This window comes from Zootoca vivipara, chromosome 5 (assembly GCF_963506605.1).
Source record: "Zootoca vivipara chromosome 5, rZooViv1.1, whole genome shotgun sequence".
In the NCBI taxonomy this organism is placed as follows: domain Eukaryota; kingdom Metazoa; phylum Chordata; class Lepidosauria; order Squamata; family Lacertidae; genus Zootoca; species Zootoca vivipara.
In genome coordinates, this window is record NC_083280.1 from 21,918,760 (window position 1) to 21,942,405 (window position 23,646).

At 45.4% G+C, this 23,646-nt stretch overlaps 1 protein-coding gene across 1 annotated transcript in view; it reads right to left on the reverse strand.

Moving 5' to 3' along the window:
• Positions 1 to 4,103: 4,103 nt before the first annotated feature.
• Positions 4,104 to 23,646, reverse strand: part of LOC118093931 (vomeronasal type-2 receptor 1-like) — a 31,548-nt gene continuing 12,005 nt past the window's right edge. Inside the window, exons 3-6 of the mRNA XM_035133785.2 lie at positions 20,663 to 21,535; positions 14,785 to 15,012; positions 5,929 to 6,052; positions 4,104 to 5,183 (exon numbers count right to left, since the gene is read on the reverse strand). Of these exons, the coding sequence (XP_034989676.2) occupies positions 4,192 to 5,183; positions 5,929 to 6,052; positions 14,785 to 15,012; positions 20,663 to 21,535 (2,217 nt within the window). The 3' untranslated portion in view covers positions 4,104 to 4,191. The remainder of the gene's footprint in view (positions 5,184 to 5,928; positions 6,053 to 14,784; positions 15,013 to 20,662; positions 21,536 to 23,646) is intronic.

Consider the following 23,646-nt stretch of genomic DNA (forward strand, 5'->3'; position numbering starts at 1 on the left):
CCTGGTTCCCTGTAATTTGGCTTTTCGCAGCGAGGGAACCACCAGAAGTCCCTCGGCACTGGACCTCAGTGTCTGGGCAGAACGATGGGAGTGGAGACGCTCCTTCAGGTATACTGGGCCGAGGCCATTTAGGGCTTTAAATTGCCCTTAAAATATGTCTCTTTGAGTACAATGAGATACATGAATGCCATTTGGAGGAAGTCCTTGGGTGTGTGGGGAAAGTCTGGAATAGTTCCAGACATGCATTTGCATGTCACTCGGAATTCATTCTTTCAGAATGCTCCTAGGAGCAGCATTCCACCAGCCCAGAGTCACTGCTGTCCTTTGCCAAAGTTCTGCCGAGATCAAGAACAAGTGTCACATTGCTGGGTGCATCTGAGGTCAAGAAACAGAACACCACCTCCTGAGGCTATAGAGCACCATCAGCAGATTTCCCCTGAGTGCCCATAAGGCAGAGGGCCAAAACAGATGCTCATCCATACGCACTGGAACATGTTAAACCTCACCAGGTGGTTTTCTTTAATGAAGCTTTGCAAATGGGAAGTCTTCATTTTGTGCCTGCTCTACAAGCCAACTTACCCATCCCTCTTGTTATTATGTGATCATTTATTAGGGGAATTAAAGGGGGGAATTTGCAAAACATCTCAATGTTTGTTTCTAAAAAGCGATTCTAAAGCAAGTAATGCACACAAACCAACAAGACACATTTTACCTCTGTAGGTGCTCTTCGTTTGCTGTGTAGGACCAGAGCAGACCCTTCGTTGCTTGAATGAAAATATTATGCTATCCCCCCGCCACACACATTTCAAAGGAGAGAACCTGGCTTGATTGTCTGCTGAATCTTACTCCAATGCTGGCAGCAGATTAGCTGTGGTTCAGATTAGCTGTGGGGGTGCAGAATTGGCCAAATGGCATTAGAGATGAAAGAGAAATGCGTTTAAAGGTGAGCTTACCTGATTTCCACTTTCTGAATCAATGCACAAATCAAAACTCAGCCGTCCTTCCAAGTTTGCACACCTCTGAAATTTGCAATGCCAAGTAATTTTGCCCCAGCCAAGTAATGCATATAAAGATGCATATACCCAGGTAAAGTGTACCTTTAAAAAATGCAGATGTTCAGAAAATAATGTACAAAAATGCATTATATTAGGGGAAATTGCTTGCACTGATTTGTAAATTAGGAGAAAATGGCACTAAAATGCAGATAAAATTTTCATGAGGAACTTTCCCTGCCACTGCCCCAAAAAGCACAAACTGATGCAGAAATGTGGAGAACTGAGCTTAAAAGACTGAAAAAACAAGATGTTGAGAGAAAGTGAACCTGAGAGGTTTGTCCATGGCTAATGTGGACTGCAGTTTCCTAGGTTTCTAGGTCAGGCGTTCCCAAACTTCGGCCCCCAGATGTTTTGGACTACAATTCCCATCTTCCCCTACCACTGGTCCTGTTAGCTAGGGATCATGGGAGTTGTAGACCAAAACATCTGGAGGGCTGCAGTTTGGGGATGCCTGGTCTAGGTATATCCAATCAAAGAGTGGTCAGCTCACAGGGTCTGTATGCTTAGGGACCTTATTCCCATTGGCTCATCTCGCTCACTTACTATGTCACAGATAGTGACTGGTTGACTTCCAGATGTTGGTGGGCTACAACCCTCATCATCCTTGATCATTACCAATGCCCCCTGGGGCAGATAGATGCCCACAACACCTGGAGGGCTTCAAGTTCCCTAGCCCTAGTCTTCTCTGACTGGCAGAGGTTCTCCAGGGTTTCAGGCAGGGAACCTTTCACAGCCCTGCCTGAAGATGCCAGAGATTGAACCTAGGACTTTCTGCATGCAGAGCAGGTATTCTGCTGCTGAGCTGCAGCCCTGTAGCCTACAGATCCTGCAAGGCATGCACACGCAAACAGCTCATATGCCCATATGTATGGTCCAATCATGCCATGGGGCGGGGACACCATGCACAATTCCTGTCCTCTGACCATGCGTCAAATGCATGTGCATGAAGAACATCTTCACAAGCCCAACAAAACGTGGCTTTAAAGGCTGGTGATGGAAGGCACAGTAATGAGGTCCATCTCAAGGGCTGCATCATTTAACTGGTTCATGCAGAAACAATGCAGAAATTCCTGTTCTGGAGGTAGCTGCCACGGCTTTTTGGCAAGCTCTGGAAAACAGGCAAAATTCCCAGGCAAAATGCACATGGACATGAACATAGTCCCAGCTGCCAGACAATTTGCTCCTGCTGATGAAACCATTGCAGAAAACAACCTTTACAAACAAATCAATATTTGTTTCCCCCCCTCCCTCTGAATAACTTGGCTCAACGAAGAGCAGAGGTGTATACAATGCAAGGCACATAAGGTACAAAGCATACCAGGCTGTTAGATGTCTCAGTAAACACTGCCTCTGTTCCCTGTAATAACACCAACAGTAACAGAAATAAATGGAGCTGGGAAAACAGGCAGGGAATACTACCCCCATACCGCTGGAGAGCCAATGCTAGGGATTATGAAATGCTCCAGTCCAGCCAAGGCAGTGCTGTTATTACAACTCACTACCCTATTTTGGCTGTTTCTGCAGAAATCTCCCAGCAACATTCCTCAGCAAATCTACCCCTCCTTTAGCAGCGGAGAGCACTGTCAGTCCTGCTTACCTGGACAGGGCTGAGGCTGCGGGGGGTGGGTGGGTGTGTAACAAGGTTGGAGCCACACTGTTGCATTGATGGGAGCAGCAGGTTGGCGGCAGCACACCCAGTGGTGCAGCCATGGGCTCCTGACCCCACTGCCATCCCTGCTTAGTTGCACCCAGGTAAGCAGCATCGCCACTGGCCTTAGGAGGGTGGCTCTGTGGCTCTGCTCCACCACAAGCTCTGCCAAAACCCTCTCTCTTTTTAGATCAGTACATTTATCCCCATATTTTCTAAAATGCATCTTGAATGATAAGTCATTTTGCACAATCAGTGGGGGGGGGGGATTCTTCTACAAGTGCATTTTATTTAGTCAGCAGTGTGCCAGCTGCAACAAGCACACATTTCTTGGCCTGCTCATACTGGAAACCCATGCATTTTGTGAGCATGGCAACCAATTTACCTGACTAATTAGGAACATATACTGAGTCAGACCATTGGTCTATCTAGCTCAGTACAGTCCACAAGGACTGGCAGTGGCTCTCCAGGGCTTCAGACCAAAGTCTCTCTCCCAGTCCTACCTGAGATGCCAGCGATTGAATTTAGGACCTTCTGCACCCAAGAAAGATGCTCTTCTGCTGAGCTATGGTCCTTTCCTATAGTTTGCTTTGTGCATCTTCAAGAAGAGCAGCAGCTCCCTGATAGTACACAGAAAGCTAATGCAAGCGTGGCCAACTTGATACCTTCCAGAACTTTTGGACTACAGCTCCCATCAGTCTAAGCCAGCATGGCCTCTGGGCAGGAATGACGGGAGCTGTAGTCCATAACATCTGGAGGACACCATGTTGGCTACCTCTAGACTAATGCAATTTTAGGCTGTATTAAAAGTGCCATAGTTCCTAGGACGTGAGAAGCAATCATGCCGCTTTGTTCCACACTAATTAGATCGCCTCCCCGTAACCATAAAATAGCATGGTGCAAGTTGTAAATAATTTGATTTATTGGAAAATATCACAGGCACTCTCATGCAGTTAGTTGATACTATGCTGAGAGGGTTGGTTTTTACATGGAAAAGTCACTGGTTGCACGGTTTTGAATGGCTGGCCTATTATGGGTGGAATCGTAGGGGTTGAATCCTAGGAACCATGAGTCAACTTCCACTCATGGAACAAGGATCCCGTCTTCTCCTTCCTGCTGCCTCCTCCACAAACACGCACACCAGAAAGCCTCTCCGGAGAGAAGGGACCCTCCTGAACAACATAGCCGGAGGCTGCAGCCGCTGGTGGTGTGGCGACTATTGGCCCCTTCCCTTGTGTGAGCAGAAATTTCTTTCTGCTTGCAGAGGGTTGGATCCAAGCTAATATATGTCGTTGTGAAAATACAAAGCTCCGCCTGTTATTTTCTCAGCAAGCAATTAGCTATGCTTTATTTGTGCTATTATTCCCCAACAAGCAGAAGGGGGGATGGGGACTTTGGTAAGGCATCTTCTTTCTCTCAGCATAGAGATGGGAAAACGTGTGCAAAATAAACTAGTGGAGCTGGTGACAGGCGAAAGCTTTAAAAGTTCTAATCTTCAAGAACCGTAGAGACAGTAGTGTTGTTAACTTCACTGGTGCACGAGGCAGAAGTTGGTGGCGCGCTCTTGTCGTTGGTGGCTGCTCTTCCCCCTACTATCTCTTCTGTGTTTCTTAAAGGTTTCAGCAAGATAATGTAGCATTTCGGCACAAATATGCACCCCAGCAAACCAAAGCTGGAAGCCAGGATGGCGAAGATCTCCACAGCCACTTTGAACTTCCCTCGTGTGCTTAAATAAGCAGGCACAAATGATATCCATACGATGAAGAAGACCAACATCCCAAAGGTGACGAACTTGGCTTCGTTAAAGTTATTGGGCAGCTTGCGAGCCACAAAGGCGGTGAGGAAGCTCAGGATGGCGAGGAAGACATCAAAGCCAAACATGACACACAAGTACAGAATGGAGCCTTCGTTGCATTCATAAATGATTCTTGTGATGGAGAACTGAGTGTTCTTGTACATGCGAGGAGGATTCAGTATCAGGTAGGCACAGACGATGCCCACTTGGGTAAGGACAGACATGAGGACAATGATTTTTTGGAAAATCGGCTTCACCAACATCCGCGCTTTCTCAGCAACCTTTGAGTTCATGGCCAGCTGTGTCAGGCAGAGCGTCACTGTCTTTCCCAGGACACAAGACAGGCAGACGGAAAAACCCAAGGCTAAGGTCACCTGCCGGGACATGCAGGACCAGTCTTCTGGCTTACCAATGAAGAGGATAGAAGTCATCAAGGTTCCAACAAGAGAAAACTGAATGAGGAAGCTCAGCTCCCGGTCGTTGGCTTTCACAAGAGCTGTGCTCCTAAACTTGATATATACGCCAGTCACTGACAGGACGACGAGAGCCCCAAACACAGACAGCGCAATCAATGTCATCCCTAAAGCATCTTCGTAAGCCAAGTACTCCACCTCCTTAAGCACACATTTATTTCTCTCGTCGTTGGACCAGTAATCTTCCGCACAGCCTGTGCATTCCCTTGCATCTGGAAAAGAAAGAAATCAGAAACTAATTGTTTAAAAATGCCATAGGGGAGCCTCAAGCCCTCTTCAGACCTCTCTCTCTCTCTCTGGCTCTTGGAATCCTCCACCCCCCTCTCTGCCCCTGCTTCACACCCTAAGCCTGAGTGGAATGTGCCCTCTACTAATGCCTGGATAGCTCAGTTGGTTAGAGTGTGGTGCTGATAATGCCAAGGTTGCAGGTTTGATCCCTGTATGGGAAAACTGCATATTCCTGCATTGCAGGGGGTTGGACCAGATGATCCTCAGGGTCCCTTCCAACTGTATGATTCTGGTGCCTTTTTTCCTTGTCTGGATGGAGAACACAGAAAGGTGAGTGTATGTAAAAGGTAAAATGTCCTCTCAATTGCCTATTCAATCTTCAGCTCATACTCTCTTTCTCCCTATTGCAATGAAGCCTCTGAAGAAAAAGGAAGGAAGGAAAGATAAACTACAACTGTAGTGGAATATAGGATTCCAGTTTGAGCCAATGCAAGACTTGGACTTGAGTTAATTTTCAGCTCTCTAGAGTCTAGGCCAAGGACAGGGAGCCTGTAAGCCCCCCCCCCCTCAAAGCTGTTACTCCAGCTTCCACCAGCCCCAGCCAGCATGACCAATGCTGAGGGGTGGTGGTGGTCTATTGACATCTAGAAGGTCTCAGGTTCCCCATCCCTGGTCTAGACAAATGTCCTCTTTTCCCCCATTGGCTAAAATGCTGATAGGCATCCATACCTGTTATATTACTGATCTGTCCTTCGGCACACCTTATACAATCATAACAGCATGAGGGCTTTCCTTGCAGGATCCCCTTCCGATAACCAGGTTGGCAGTTCAGATTGCATGTGGAGCGTGGACGCTGAAAGGCACAGAAAATACCTTTTATTTCTCCCATGTATCAGTTTTTGCCATGCAACAAGGAGGTGGCTATGTGGCTGTTATATTTCCCCCTCCTCAGTGACTTGGAATGATGCTAGGCCTTTCGTGGAGATACAAAATGGCAGGCTGCCCACAATAGTTGCTACTAATGCTGAAATCTTTGACAGCAGGGGGAGAGAGAAAGCAGGGGCGTACCCAGGATCAAAACTGGGGGGGGGGGCAAGAGAGGGGAAGAGAGAGGGAAGGAGGGAGGGAGGGGGGAGAGAGGAGGGAGGTAGCGAGGGAGGGAGGGAGCGAGGGAGAAAAAGGAAGAAAGGAAGGGGAGAAGGAAGGATGGAAGGAAGGATGGGGCTCCCGTCCGCCGTCCGGCCCCGCTCAAGCTGCTCCTCCCCCCTCCCACGTTCCTGTCGTTGGCTGCTGCTGTGGAGGGGGCAAAACCAGCCCGATTTCAGGCTGCTTCTTGCCCTCCCCACATTCCTGTCGCTGGCTGCAGCCACGGAGGGGGTGAAAACAGCCCAATTTCCATAACCCGCAGCGACTTTTCCCCTTCAGTTTTTGGACGGAAAAAGTGCGGGTTATGGTCCATAAAATACAGTAATTTTTTGTTGTTGTTGTTGCTTCTAGGGGGAGCAGCTGCTCCCCTGCCCCTCACTGGGTACGCCCATGAGAGGAAGTCAGAAGTCATGCTGGTGCCATTGCTAACTGGCAGCCTCACTCTCAACAAACTGTTGGGGGATTTCTCCTGCCCTTGGAGAATCACTCAGGATACAAAAAAAGGTGGAGAACTTGGGAGGCCATTTTTACTCAGCAGCAATCACATCCACGTGTCCTGAGTTCATTAGGTGCCTAGCAATGTACCTGGCTGAGAGCCTTGTTAGGTAGCTCTCAAGGAGATTCTCAGCCAGGGATATTGCTAGGCACCTTTCAGACCTGGGACACAGGTTCATGAGACAAATGCGCATGCTAATTAATACATATCGGTACCATTGGACAAATTAAGATGGTGGGAAGTTTGGGGTCTCATTGGCATTGCACCTTGCAGCGAGCCCAGTTGTCTTGTGAGCAAAAATGATAATAATAATAATAATAATAATAATAATAATAATAATAATAATAATGGAAGGGTGCAGTAGATTCATGGCTCGGGCCCATGGGCCACCCCCTACCACTTCCCCTGCTCTCTGCAAGACTTTAGAGCAGCAGCTAAGTATGATAAGTGGTAATATATGCAACAGTCAAAGTTCTGCAAGACAGTTCGGATTGGGAAATATAGAAATCTGCTTTATGTTGAATAGGGTTGCCATACGTCCTCTTTTTCCAGGACATGTCCTCATTTTCAGGATAAAAAATTCTGCCCAGGCGGATTTTTTAAATTTGGCAAAATGTCAGGTATTTTTGTTTGTTTGTTTGTTTACAGTAACCCAAGAAAAATATTCTAGTGCATTGGTCTCAGATCTAAGGCACCCAGCTAAGCTAGTCTGCAGCAGAGAATCAGAACAGAGCAGCATCTTAAATAATTACACACTGTATAAATCCTGTCTCTTGTGGCTGAACTAAAAGGACGCTGGCTCAACTACAAGATCTTGGAGAGGGAGTCTGGGAGGGCAAGAGTTAACATCCCCCTGCCCTTAAGTAGAGTCCATATGTACATGTTAAACAGTTTAATAAATTGTTCTGTTCACAAAATTGTTTGTGAGCATACTTACGTTCACAAAGATGTGAACACGAGCCCAAATTCTTTCATGTGGCAATTGAGGGACCAATATGTATTATTATTATTATCTATCTATATAAAAATGTAAAAATCGTGGAATCTGGGGTTCCACTTTTCTCCGTAACCGCTTGACCGATCGTCCTGAAATTTGGACACAACGATCCAGGCCACTCCTAGATTGTTGTTGGGAGCAAAAATCCCTCAAATCACACACCTGCGCAGGTACAGAAATGCTTTTCCACCAACTCAAACAGCGCCCTCAAGTGGCGTAGTACCCTCCTCCACCCCCTCCCTTCCTGAGAAATCTAAGCCACACCCACAAACCGAATGACATCATCATCAACCAAGCAACTGAAACACACCAAGCCAGCCATTTTATCTAGGACTTTGTTTTTGGCCCCTGACAGGCTGCCACTGGATATCCATCTGTCAGAGGTATCCAGGACCTCCTCAGATATACCCAACACCAGCGTCTGGACCTCCTAACAACCTAAAAGTATACCTTTCCCTCTCACAGTCCCTCAATCTTCCAACTTCTGATCCATTCCCACTCAAACTCACATCCTCCCAAGACACTCAGATACTCTTTCAGCAACCTTGCTCCCTTCCTAACCACCGTCCAAAAAACCTCTCCAGCACGTCCTGCGACCCTTTCCCTCTCAGCATCCTCCGATCCTTTCCCACTCACAAATACACCTCCCCGCAAGCCCTCACAAACTGCTTCCTACAGCTTGCTGCCCTCCGAAACAGCCTCCTACAGTGCTCTCCATCATCCTCCGATCCGATCACTCTCACAGGCCCTCAGATCATTTTCCCTCCGTCTTCCTCCCCTCCTAAACAACGTCATCCGAACCTCTGTAACACCGTCCTCCGAACCTTTCCCTCTCAAAATCATAAACCCCACAAGCCGTTAGAGACGCTTTCCGCCATTTTGCAACCCTCCGATTGTTCACTATCACCGTCCTCCAATCCTTTCCCTACACACCCCCACAGCCCCTCAAATACTATTCCGTCCATCTTCCACCCCTCCTAATCTACATCCTCCGAAAATCTGCAACACCCTCTTCCGAACCTTTCCCTCTCAAAATCACACTCTCCTCAGGCCGTTACAGACGCTTTCCGCCATTTTCAAAACCTGCCAAATTTCTTCAGCAGCGTCCTCTGATCCGTTCCCACTCACAAACCTCCAAGCCCTAAAATACTTTCAAACCTCTAAATAACCTCCTAAGCAACAACCTCCAATCCATTCCCTCTCACCCTTCTCCGATCCTTTCCCTCTCACAAAAACAACCCCCCCACAAACCCTCTCAGACGCTTTCTGCCATCTTCCTGCACTCTTAACCAACGTCCTACAATACTCTCCATCAGCGTCCTCCTCTCCGTCCCTTTTCACCCTTCTCCAATCCTTTCCCTCTCACAATCACCCGCCCAAACCCCATCAGAAACACTCCCTTCCATCTTCCTACCCTCCTAACCACATTCCTTCAATCCGTTCACTCTCACCGTCCTCCGAGACTTTCCGACTCAGAAACACACGCCCGCACAGGCCCTCATATACTATTCCCTCCTTTCCAGCAGCGTCCTACGACCCCTTCCCTCTCTCAAATCCCCCAAAACCCACATATACACTTTCCAAAAAATTTCCTCCCCTCCTAACCACCTTCCTACAAAAATCTCCACCACCTCCCTCTGCTCCATTCCCTCTCAAAATACCCCCCCATGCGCACATATACACTTTCCGCCATCTTGGTTGCCTTATAACCAACAACAACCGACCCTTACCACCAACATCCTTAAAACCATTCCCTCTCACCATCCTCCGATCCATTCCCAATCACAATCACACCCTCTTACCATCACTAAACACCCCCCCCCCACATTGCCAAGTGCAGGTCAGGGCCTGCCGGGGGGGGGGGTTGCCACAGGCCGCAGCAAGGCCTTTGATTTATGTAGGCCCCTACACTGCAAGGGGTTTTTACTTTACCATATTGCCCCACTACCCCCCCCCCCAAAAAAACCCCAAAAAACCAACATTGCCAAGTGGAGGTCGGGGCCTGCCGGGGGGGGGGTTGCCACAGGCCGCAGCAAGGCCTTTGATTTATGTAGGCCCCTACACTGCAAGGGGTTTTTACTTTACCATTTTGCCCCACTACCCCCCCCAAAAAAACCCAAAAACCAACATTGCCAAGTGCAGGTCAGGGCCTGCCGGGGGGGGGGGGTTGCCACAGGTCGCAGCAAGGCCTTCGATTTATGTAGGCTCCTACACTGCAAGGGGTTTTTACTTTACCATTTTGCCCCACTACCCCCCCCAAAAAAACCCAAAAAAACCAACATTGCCAAGTGCAGGTCGGGGCCTGCCAGGGGGGGGGGGTTGCCACAGGCCGCAGCAAGGCCTTTGATTTATGTAGGCCCCTACACTGCAAGGGGTTTTTACTTTACCATATTGCCCCACTACCCCCCCCCCAAAAAAAACCAAAAAACCAACATTGCCAAGTGGGGGTCGGGGCCTGCCGGGGGGGGGGTTGCCACAGGCCGCAGCAAGGCCTTTGATTTATGTAGGCCCCTACACTGCAAGGGGTTTTTACTTTACCATTTTGCCCCACTACCCCCCAACCCCCCCCAAAAAAACTAACATTGCCAAGTGCAGGTCGGGGCCTGCCGGGGGGGGGGTTGCCACAGGCCGCAGCAAGGCCTTTGATTTATGTAGGCCCCTACACTGCAAGGGGTTTTTACTTTACCATTTAGCACCACTACCCCACAAAAATCCACAAGACAAAAATAAATATGTCTTATTTTATGGGTATGTCTTATTTTAGGAGAAACAACTGATTGTAAGCCTCTGTGTCTTTTTTTTATTTTTTTAAAAAAACCCGCCTTCTGTTGACATTTTAGAACGCGCTGGGCCTGGGCCAGGTAGATAATGTGACCCTGTTTTTAACCCTTTTGTTACTTTTTTCATTGTAATGATTGTGAATATGCTGACCAAGGCCCCCTTTAGATTCGGAGGCCTGCGCCAAGTGCCCCATATGACCCCCCTCCTTCTGTCTGGGCCTATCTGTTGCTACAGGGCTGTGGGGCTTCGCTATTTGTCCCCCCTCCCCGGGTTGGGATTCTTTAAGTAGTTCTCTGGGTCCCAGGGCACATCATCACCCCCGATCCTTAATCTAAATATATAGAAATGTTCACGATGCATGCGCAGAGACCAATGCATGGAGATTCAGGGGGGAAGGGGACAACAGAGGGCTCAGTCAAAAGTAAATACTGGGAAATGGAACCCACAAACTGACAGCTCCTTCTCCAAGGATGGGGGCCAATGTAGGAAGATACCAGGGGTAGGGGCCAACACTCCCCAGGAACAACAGAGGGTTCAGACAAAAGTGCATGCTGGGAAATAGAACCCAGAACCTAACAGTTCCTTTTCAAGGGTGGGGGCCAAGGTATGGAAATACAGGGGGGAGGGGCCAACACTCCCCAGGGACAACAGAGGGAAGGGTATCCTACGGAAACACAGGGATGAGCCGGGGTGGAGGGAGGAGGGGCAGGATACGTCATGGATCGGGACAGGGTGGGGGGGATCACAGGAAAGAACCACAGCAACGTGTGGTCGGGTCAGCTAGTTATTATTATAATTATTATTATTATGTTGTGGTTGTTGAACGTTTAGAACAGGAATCCCCAAACTGCGTCCCTCCGGATGTTTCGGCCTACAACTCCCATGATCCCTAGCTAACAGGACCAGTGGTCGGGGAAGATGGGAATTCTGGTCCAAAACATCTGGAGGGCCGAAATTTGGGGATGCCTGGTTTAGAACATTGCTACTACCAATATATCACAGCTTCTATAGCCTACATATAGTTAGGGGTATTTAAGATGAGAGCTGTCAAAGCGATCCATAGTTAAAACTAGAAGTTGGCAAAAGTGTCCCCTTTTTTGCTCTTCAAAATATGGCAACCCTAATACTGAGTCAAACCACTGGCTCAGCTAAACTCAGTTTTTTCCACACTGGCAAAAAAAAAAAGAATGGCAGGTGAAAATATTTGAATATGTGGAACTCGCAAAATTGAGAGGGAGAATTAGGAACCAAACAACACAACAGTTCAGTAAAGAAGGGGATAATTACAGAGTATACTTAATAGAACATTGTTCCCATATGAAACCTTTAACATGCTTTGACGAACTCTTGCAATAAAATATGGTATAAAGAATACAGGCAATATGTCTTAAGTCAATTGTTATAACAAATGCAGGTGTTGAGAAAACGAAGGACCCACGCTGAGAGAGGCGGAAGTCTTAAAGGATGGGAGAACTTTATTTTATGTATATGTAACATTTATTTCATAGTAACATTTTACTTTTTATATAACATATTTTTATTAACAGATGGGTAGTATATTTTCTTTTTAATTTTGTGATGTAACATACAAATTCATACATATGAAAGTAAAGGGACCCCTGACCATTAGGTCCAGTTGTGACCAACTCTGGGGTTGCGCGCTCATCTCCCATTATTGGCCGAGGGAGCCGGCGTATAGCTTCCAGGTCATGTGGCCAGCATGACAAAGCCGCTTCTGGCAAACCAGAGCAGCACATGGAAACACCGTTTACCTTCCCGCTGTAGCGGTTCCTATTTATCTACTTGCATTTTGACGTGCTTTCGAACTGCTAGGTTGGCAGGAGCTGGGACCAAGCAATGGGAGCTCACCCCGTCACAGGGATTCAAACCGCTGACCTTCTGATCAGCAAGCCCTAGGCTCAGTGGTTTAACCACAGCGCCACCTGTGCATATATATATATGCAAAGAAGGGAGGGGGAGTTTTGTTCACACTGGCAGCATTGTCCACACTGAAATCAGGGCTTGAACCTGACACCTTCTTCATGCAAAGCAGGTGCTCTACCACTGAGCTATGGTACGTCCAATAAAATGTGTGTGGTTGCTTGTGTAGATACTTGAAAAGCCCAATCAAAGGAGGTGTGGAAAGAGGGCATTATGTCTCCATAGGAGACATTATGGGTCTTTTGTAGCCAAAATCTTCCAGGGCAAGAGGACAAGTCATTGCAGGCTCCTTGTTGCTGTAGATGCCACAAGAACAAGCCCTAATATTACCCTTCCTCACTTGTGCTTTGAAACAGTAGCCGGAAAGCATAATCTTTAGCACTGTGGTGTTAATCTAGAAGGAAAGGGCATGTGAGGAGTACTGAGAGTAGAACGAAGTGTGTTTTATCAAGGGATACAGATAGATGTGACACTGGTGATGGATGGTCTGTTGGTGAATTTACTGCGGTTGTTTTTGATTGAAATAGCAGCTGGGGGTGGGGAGAATCACACAGGGATAGTGATGGTATGCTGGTGTTTGCCCTTCTTCTCCAGGCTGTTTTCCAAATGAACATCCTGGCCCCAGCTGCTATTTGCCCCCTGGAGGAGGAAACTCAGAGGCAGCCACAGGTTTTCTGAAAACCTCACACAATTTGCTCACGGACTTCCAGCTGCCAGGCCCTGTTGCACATGCAACTTTGGCTGTCATGCAAAGTTCACGGGCAATGCTAGGCTCTGGATTTCCAGCAACAGCAGTGAAAATGAGCCACCAAATGAGCCCCATGGCTAGCATGGGATGTGAACCTGGATCCAAACCCAATATTGTACATACTAGGTAGGATTGAGCCCCTTTTATTCTCGTTCCTCAAAGAGAAACCCTTAGACTTGTTTTAAAATTAGGGTTACTACTGCTTTCTGAAACGGCCAGATTGATTATAACAAACAAACTTTACAAACAAACAAAAAAAGACAGTTGGAAACCCCACCAGTTGCCACATGGACTCTCAAGGGAAATCATATAAATTCTTCTGAAATTCACTTTACGTCCATCGGGGTTGTGAATCTTAGAAGGAAATAGGAGAAAACCACTGAAGATATGGAAAGTCTATAAACTACAGTATGGAACCATACTGATAAGAATAGTATGGTCAAGGAAATAAACAACTATCTGACTTTTAGAAGACATCCGAAGGCAGCCATGTTTAGGGAAGCTTTTAATGTTTGGTGTTTCATTGTGTATTTACTACTCTGTTGGAAGGTGCCCAGAGTGGCTGGGGGGGGGATACTCAGATGGATGGGGTACACATAATTTATTATTATTATTATTATTATTATTATTATTATTATTATTATTATTCCTGTGGAATTTGTGTGAGTTGCAGTAGCATGGATGGTTAAACTAGAACAGTGGTCCACAAACTTTTATGGCCCACGACCTGCTTGGTTCCATATTACAAAATAATTTCAGAAATAGACTGGAAAGAGAAGTTGCTGAACTGCAACATATTACCAAGTTTAAAACCATGGAGAGACCTGGTCTGAATAAAGACATTGGATTCTTATCTCATTATACATGATAAAGCTATCTTTAGCCATCTCACCCCTTACTTTTTCCTGTAAGACCAATTGTAGTCGTTAACAGTCGTCAGCAGGTTTACCACACCTATCAGCCAATCACCCATTCCCACCACCCTTCTGAGTAATACCCCTCCCCACCCTCTCAGTATATATATAAGGGTCTGGTGACTTCTGTTTCAGTGTATCTGAAGAAGTGTGCATGCACACAAAAGCTCATACCAATGACAAACCTAGTTGGTCTCTAAGGTGCTGCTGGAAGGAATTTTTTTATTTTGGTTCCATGTGGTCATTCCCAGTGCCCCCTACTCTATAAAAAAACATTATTCAGAATAGTGATTTGTATGACCCAATAAAGAAGATAATAACACATTAAAATTCAAAACAGTAACAGTTAATTTCACATATTTGAAATCCAATTAAAACTATTTAGCTTAATTAATTCAACCAAAGTGATGAACTTCATCCACTGATACCAGCTTTCCCCCTGCCACCCACTTGCTTCTTAGCAACCCCCTCTTGGGTAATTCCACCCCCACCCTGGAGGTGGCACCACCCATTTTGGAAATCACTGAACCAGAGGAAGGCATAGAAAATGCAATTCACTTACTGCTCCTGCTGGATTATTCCAAAATATTGAGTCGTTCTGGATATGAAATTCCATATCGGTTTCCCCCGACATGTTAAATGTTCCAACAGGCACAAAGGCAACTTGGCCATTCTCACCCTTCTGCCAGTTTAGAATGTCATATGAAGTATACACGTCTCCCTTTTGATCTATGTCTACGTCCTCTCCAAGAACCGTAAATTGCATTTCATTCTTCATGTAGTACATTAGCTACGAATCAGGAGACAAAAGTAAGGATGCGTCAAACTTACATCCAGGCTGGACGACTGTCTAGGCTGGACACTTCAGCTTCTGTAAAATCCAGGCGCCAGAATTCTTGGGTATGTGTGTCTGTGGGATGGGTGGGCGAGTAGGGTTCGAATCAGTTGCCCTGTGGTTACCAATTCATTCCCAGGCTCAGTTTCAAATAATAGTACTAACTTCTACTGTTTAGGATATACAGTAAGTGGGGAGCCTGTGACCATCCCTCTCCCCACCCCCCACCCCCCAAAAAGAAGAAGTTTCTGGACAATAGTTCCCATCATTCCTAGCCACAACCCTGCTGGCTTGAACTGCTTGGAATTTCAGTAAATAAATATAAAAATCAGGAAGGTATTGGTTTTCCATCCCTGACTTTGGGTCAGGCTATTGAAGTGCCACCCCCCCCCTCCATATGTGCACTGTGGTGCCACATACTCTCAAGAGATCCTCTCCATTCTTGGATATTTGCAGAACATTGACTAAATGCTTTCTGTCTGTATTTGTCTTCGAGACTATGCGAGCCAACAGTTTTTCAGGATGATTTGTCCTGCCAGAGCAGGGATGCACCAGGACATCCTCCTGGTTCTGTTGCTACTGTTGAAGAGAAAGCTGGCATTTTTAAGATAAGATAAGATATCTTTATTGCCATTGTCCCCTTGCGGGAACAACGAAATTACTCGGTTGCTACATCCACTCAGATAAAGCATTCCGCATAATCCAAAATTACAAAACCTAATTAAAAACAGTAAATGTAATACAAAATAACAAGTAAAATAAAGATGACTTCAAAGTCCAGGCTTTCCATTTAAAAGCCAAAATCGCTCTAGAGAAGAAACTGTTCCTGAGACGGCTTGTTCTTGCCTGCATTGTTCTACATCTCCGTCCCGATGGCAGGAGCTCAAAGAAATGGTGACCAGGGTGTGTTGGATCTCTTGAGATGTCTAGAGCAGGCATCCCCAAACTGCGGCCCTCCAGATGTTTTGGCCTACAATTCCCATGATCCCTAGCTAACAGGACCAATGGTCAGGGGTGATGGGAATTGTAGTCCAAAACATCTGGAGGGCCGAAGTTCGGGGATGCCTGGTCTAGAGCTTTTCTATGGCACCTGGTGGTGTAGATTTGTTCTAAGGTGGAGAGTGAGCAGCCAATAATGCTCTCTGCTGTTTTAATAATTCTACACAGCCCTGCTCTGTCCTGAGAAGTACAGCTTCTGTACCACACACATAAACCGTACGTGAGCACGCTCTGTATGGCACAGTGATAGAAGGCAAGCAGCAGCTTTTGTGGAAGATGGTTTTTTTCTTAAAATTCTCAAAAAATACAGTCTCTGCTGCACCTTCTTCACAAGCCCCCTTATATTAACACTTCAGGACAGACCCTCCTGTAGCTCAATGCCGAGAAATCTAAACGTTGTTACCCTCTCCACACAAATTCCGTCAATCAAAAGTATCGGATTCTTATCTCATTATGCATGATCAAGCTTTCTTTAGCACCTCAGCCCAGGACTAATTGCAGCCATCAGCAGCCATTAACACCCATCTACAGGTTTACCACTCCCATCAGCCCATCTCCCATTCCCACCCACCCCCACCACCCTCTGTATATATATAGGGTCTGACACTTCTGTTTCTAGTGTATCTGAAGAAGTGTGCATGCACACGAAAGCTCATACCAAAATATAAACTTAGTTGGTCTTTAAGGTGCTACTGAAGGAATTTTTTTATTTTGCTTCGACTCAGACCAACACGGCTACCTACCTGTAATCAAAAGTCTATTGACTATGTCCCTCTATAAATAGTTCGTTAACTATTTGCAACCTCAAGGATTAGCTACTGTGGTGGCACTCCATGGGAGTTGCTCTTGAAAACACGCTGGGACCTGAAGCTAGGGCAGGGTGGCACAGCTTGCCTGTTGGTGGCCATTTCAGCACTGAGGTTCCTGTTTTAAACCCCTCCATGGCCAAAGACTGACAGAAAGCACCTTTTCCCATATGGTAAGGTCATCTTTGAGAATCCTGCTCCAGGTTCCTTCCCTATGGGGCTTTCTCAGCGATTGCCCCAGCTTTTGGAAATGCCAAAGATGTACTATTGTATCCTTCTGATCTGATTTTTGGGCCCTTCTGTTTATAAAGGACTTTCAATACACAGGCAAACTTAAGTCCAAGGAAGTCGCCCCATTTGCACAAGGACTTTTGTTTGCAAAATGGGTCTTCCCTTCCCTCTCCTCTCTCCATGCACCCTCTCCAATCTGCTCTAGAAGGTTCAGGGAAGCCCCAGAGCAGATTTGGGAGGTGGAGGGAAGTGGTAGGGGAAGCTTTTTTGCCAGGTGCGCCAGGTGGTGGGGGCTGAGGGGTCTTCAGCCCTCCCACTTTTCAAGGAGGGAGCTGGGCTCCCCCAAAATCCTGTGACCCCACTCCTCTTCCCCACTGATGTCGCATGGGGAGGAGGAGGCAGAAGGTGGAGCCCAGAGGCCCTGCTCCACCTGCACCTTCCTGCTAATGTCACATGGGCAAGAGGAAGCTGAGCGCAGAGCCTAGCTCTGTGCTTCGCATTCCCCACCCAGCACACAAGCGCCAGCATCACAGCGGCAGGGTGACCTTGTGACCCAGCCCACTAGGTAGGGGTGGGACACATCACGTGTTGTGCCATGTGACATGCCCCCACAATGGGGGGCAAGTCTGCACCCTTGTTTGTTGCTGAGCCATTAAGTCATTGTGCAAATGGGACACTTTACTTGAATACAATCCTTAAAATGACATCTTCTATGTCCCAGGCAATATAACTTGCTTGCTTTCTTATTGGGTTTAGTTTCGACAAACCTTTTAATGCCACATCTTGTCTTTGTAGAAATGTCTGAGATCTATTAAATTTCTGCAAAGGATTCTGGGGTCTGTTCTAAAGACCACGCTTTGTTTTCATGGGAAATGGCTTTGTGCATGTGATTGTGTGTGTGCATATGTATGTATGTATGTATGTATGTATGTATGTATGTAGAGATGAGGGATATATTCTATTCAGTTTACAATTAAAAGTGAACCTACCTAATTTGCACTTTATGAAACAGTACCCAAACTGAAACACAGCCCTCTTTTGAAATTTGCATTTCTCTGAATTTCACAATGAATTCTCCAGCCAAGTAATATGTACAAAAATGTGCAAAATGTACAAAAATGTATATTGTACAGTGTCCATTAGAATGCATCTCTTAAAAATTTACATTTGCAAAAATTGCTTTGCATGAATGTGTATATTAGGAGAAATTCACAATAAAATGCTGGTGAATTTTCACGAGGACTTTAAAAAAATACAAACTGCTATGGAAATATGGAGAATGCAACCATTCTCTTTTGTCATGCAGAACATCTTATATGGAGGATTTTGATTCTCCTGTATCCGCAACAGTTTTTATTTGCCTGGCAGTGCACTACTGAGTGGACTGTTAAAGGTGTGTCAATTCTGTTGCCTCTTTGCTTGCCTGAAGGGGGTCCAGATTTCAGGAAGGATGGGGCTTGCAATACCAGCTAAGAGAGTTTATTTATTCTTAAAGAACAGCAGCTTACTATATGAGGCACCTGGGAACATCTATCCCTACAATAGCATTTGAGGGAAGTCACAACCTATGAGTCCAATGTGGATTTGAGTGGAGGGATGCAAAATTCAGTGAGATTTCTCACGCGGCATGTGTCCATTGGTTTCCTGGTGCTAGAATGTCTGTATCATCAACAACTGCTTTTCATTAATGGCCACAGTTAATAATGCTGCCTGCATTTTTCTGCATTTATTTCCTTCTGACCATGTGTGGGTGGGTGTGGGTGTGGGTGTCTGTGTACCTATCTGTAACTCAGGATAATACTTCATGCTTAGTGGACTGTAGTCTACAAAAGCTTATGCTGTAATAATTTAATGTGCTACAAGAGTTTTCATTGTTTTAACTGCAGCAAGTCCAAAGGCATACATCAATTCATTCAAACAGTAGCTGTCAGTGGGTCAACTTTGGAAAACTGGGGGGGGGGGTGAATTGTAAGGTTGGCCCAAAGACAATGGGGGTCAAAAGAGGGGTGCATTATATTGGTAAAGGGACCCCTGACCATTAGGTCCAGTCGCAACCGACTCTGGGTTGCGGCGCTCATCTTGCGTTATTGGCTGAGGGAGCCGGCATACAGCTTCCAGGTCATGTGGCCAGTATGACAAAGCCGCTTATGGAAAACCAGAGCAGCACACGGAAATGGCGTTTACCTTCCCACTGTAGTGGTACCTATTTATATACTTGCACTTTAACATGCTTTCAAACTGCTAGGTTGGCAGGAGCTGGGACCGAGCAACGGGAGCTCACCCCATCGCGGGGATTCGAACCACAGACCTTCTGAGGACCTAAAAGAATGTAATACATTTATATTATCTTAGCAAAACTTACAACAGTGGTGGACATATGGGAATGTGGCTCAGTTCTGGGAGAAAATATTTGTCCAAATAAAAGCAATTACTGGACAAAATGTATCTTAATGTTCAGAGCTGGTTCTTCTCAATTTTTTCAAGCGAGACAATATTAACTTACAGTCTAAATCTTTAATCAGTTATTTTCTACTAGCAGTCAGGCGCATAATAATGAGATACCAGAAGAATTTAAGGGGGTGCTTCATGGACAAATTGGTACAACAAAGTATGGTGAATAGCACTTGTGGGGAAATTAAACAATAAAATAAAATTTGCACAAGGCCTGAAGCACGAATGGGGATTGAATGGTACAGTTTTATTACGTATACAGTGGTACCTCTACTTATGAATTTAATGCGTTCCAAATGCACATTCGTAAGTTGAAAAAAAAATTAAGTCGAATCCCATAGGAATGCATTGGGAGAAAAAATTTGTAAGTAGAAGCAACCCTATCTAAAAATTCATAAGTAGAAAAAATCCTATCTAAACCGCATCCAAGATGGCGGACAGAGCTCCATTCGTAAGTAGAAACATTCGTAAGTAGAGTTATTCGTAAGTAGAGGTACCACTGTATGGCTAAAAACATATATCATAAATGCCCATCACATTATAAAAAATTTTGGTTAACTTAAACTGTTTATCAGCTTCTGTATGAATTGTAGTCTGGGAATAATAACTTATGTTATTTGATTGATCTTTTGTATGTATTGGTTAAACACCAGCTTCTGGGTTAGGATGAATTATGCTATTATGTATGTGTATGTTGTTGTTATATGTTTGAAAGAAATTGATAAACTAGGGAGAGAAGGGGGGAAAGAAGTTATGTAGTGCTGGTACTATTATCCCCATGCTACAAATGGGGAGCTGGTGGCCAATACCACCTGCTTGGTTCATGGTGTAGGCTAGAGTTGAACTGGGAACTACGCTATTCATAGCTCAGTCCTGTTATACAGGGTCTCGGACACAGGTGCCCTGGAGGAATGCTTACTTGTGAGTTGAAACACTGTGGGGACGGTAGGACTACAGCAGGATGGAGGTGGAAGATGAGCAAAATGCTCTAGTGGACACATCTTACCATACATCCATAACAGTTTTGATGTTCACAACTCCTTATCCTTACACACACACAAATTCCACACCCTTTTGCAATATATAAGATCTGCCATTACTCCTAAATTGGTGCCTACCTGCCAGGGCTCAAACTCGTCTATCTTGGCACAGTAACTGCCGGATTGAAATGGTCCATGTCCATCTTCACAGGTGCGTAATTTCTCAAGGCCATGAGCAACAGCATATACAGCCTTGTAGACATTATAAGTTATCCTAAGTTCTGAAACATCCAGGTAGGTATTGTTAAGTTCTGCAAGATTCTCCTTTCCTGTGCACAAAGTATCCGAAGCAAAATTTACTATGTTCTCGTGGCCAGTTACATTTTTTCTGTTGTCTGTATTGTATGATATGTTGGCATTCGGCCAAGTGCAGTTGAATGCAGACTGCCAAAATTCAATTGCCATGTCATCCTCAGGATCTTCACCTGGACGTACGTCGAGAAGAAATTCTTTGAGGCCTGGTATGTCACCCTTTCGTACACCAAAACCAATAGCCCCACCAAGGAGAGGGAAATATTCAGGCCTAGCGATTAAGGCTGATGTGACCCATGCTTCACTTGCTATCCAGGTTATACTACTGATGTTGCTAATTATCATCTCTTCCAGTAAAGGATGGAAGTCGATATCAGACGAGTAGACCACAATTACCGTAGCAGTGCTGTTCTTTACAATTTCGACAACCGATTTTATCTTTTCCCTGGAGTAAATTTTGGGGATTGTTTCTGAGAAAGCAATACAGGTATAGGTGTTTTCCACTTTTTCTTTAAAGGCTTTGACACCATATTTGCCATAATCATCATCGGCTGCTATTGTGCCTATCCATCTCCAACCAAAATGGTGAACTAAGTCTGCCATTCCTTGAGACTGTACAGCATCGCTTGGAATAGTGCGGAGATAGGTAGGGAACTGGTACTTATCAGAGAGAAGCAAAGAAGAGGAGGCGTAGCCAACCTGAAAGAGAGAAAAACAAGCAAGGTTGAGGCAAATGTTGCTGTCCCGTGCACTATTGATTTCTCTCAGCCGTTTGCTACTACTGGACAGAGTTACTACTACTCTGTTGACTGAGAGTAATGGAGGCAAACAGGAGGGACTACAGTTCATTAGTAGAATGTGATTTGCATGCAAGACATGTCAAGTGCAGTTCATGTCATCTCCAGTTCAAAGGACATCAGGTAGCAGATTATGGGAAATACCCCTGACTTAGACCCTGGAGTATCATTGCCAGTCAGAGTAGACAACACTAATCTAAATGGACAAATAGTGTTCTCTTTCTATGACCAAGTGGCTAAGGACCAGGAACTTAAGGAGCAGCAGAAAGGTCAGTAAGAGGCAGGCAAGGGTGAGGGAAACTAACATACATGTATTATCTAAGTCTAGGAGGGCACTGGGAAGACAAACTGCTTGAGCCAAAGAAGGGCCAAAGAAACAGAAGGGTGATGGGGAATAATCCCACACTTCAGGTAGCTGGTTCTTGTTGAAAGGAAGGCGTATAGACAGAAGAAGAAGACTGATTTTACTAGGATCTGTCATGATGCCATCTAGCTTCCTTTAGACAGACACTTTGATTCAGATCCTTGCCTGTAATCGACGCTGCCTCCAGAGTTATCTTAACCAGGTCCTACTTCCAAAAGTTGGCCTTGTACCTCTTTATGAAATCTTCACCAGTGCTCCAACCTGACTTTGATCCCTGGAACTAATATTTTCTGACTTTATGTTCACAATTACAGACGACAGGGGAACTCCTGGTACAGGGGATAATAGCTTTGATGCACAGGAAACTGAAGTGGTGCTATATAAACCTTCTGAAGGGCAAGAAACTACAAGAAGGGAAGTAGCTCAAAGGAATGACTCATGGTTTCAATTGTCCCAATACTAATGCACAGAGTATGGGAAACAAGCAAGACAAATTTTAATCTTAATACAGGATGGCAAATATGACTTAACAGGCATTACTACCGGTAAAACCTGGTAGGATAAGACTCATGACTGGAATGTAGAAATTGAGGGGTATAACCTGTTCAAAAGGAATAGGCCAAACAGGAAGAGACAAGGAGTATTATATTTAAAGAATGTGTACATTTGTGAAGAGATCTATGACCTGGAGCTTGAAAAGCAGATTGAGAGTATATGGGCAAAAATTGTAGGAGAGAGAAACAACAGTGAACTTACTGTGGGTGTCTGATACAGACCTCCAAGTCAGAGTGAAGACTTGGATGATGCCTTCCTAGGGCAGACTACCGAATCTTCAAAAGGAGGGATATACTATTTATGGGAGACTTCAACTACTCCAATATATATTGAAACTCAAACTCTGCCAAGAATGTAAGGTCCAACAAATTCCTCTATTGCCTCACTGACAATTTCATTTCCCAGAAGGTGGAAGGAGCAACAAGAGGATCATCTACTGTATCTTGGGTCTGGTCCTCACCAACAGGGAGGAACTGATCGACAAAGTGAAAGTACTGGTAACCTTGGGAGGAAGTGATCATGTCCTCCTGGGTTTCATTGTACACAGGCAAGGGAAAGATGAGTGTAGTCACACATGCACTCTGGACTTTAAGAAGGCTGGTTTCAAACAGCTTAAGGAAATACTGGGTGAGATTCCATGGTCAGAAATACTCAAAGAGAGGGGAGTCCAAGATGGATGGGATTTTCTTAAACTTTCTACTGAAGGCACAAATACAGATGGTTCCAACAAGAAATTGAAGTGGGAGGCACCTAAAGAAACCAATGTGGCTGCATAAAGCGCTTACAGATGAGATGAGATTTAAGAAGGGCGTGTATAAGAAATGCAAAAAAAGAGGAAAATGTGAAGGAAAATGATACAACAGTTGCAGGAAGAAGGTCAAGTGGGCCACAGCTCAGGCCTGCAAAAGAGATTTTTCCACAAAACAGTTCATAATAGCAAAGCAAATTAGAACTCAAAAGAAGAAAGCATTACTTCAACTGTTTTGTAAAGGGGTGAGACTTGCTCCTGTGTACCTGTTTGTTTAGTAGTCATGATTTTTGTAACTCAAGCTCAGAATGTACTGACTCATATTTCATAGTATTTGTGCGCACTT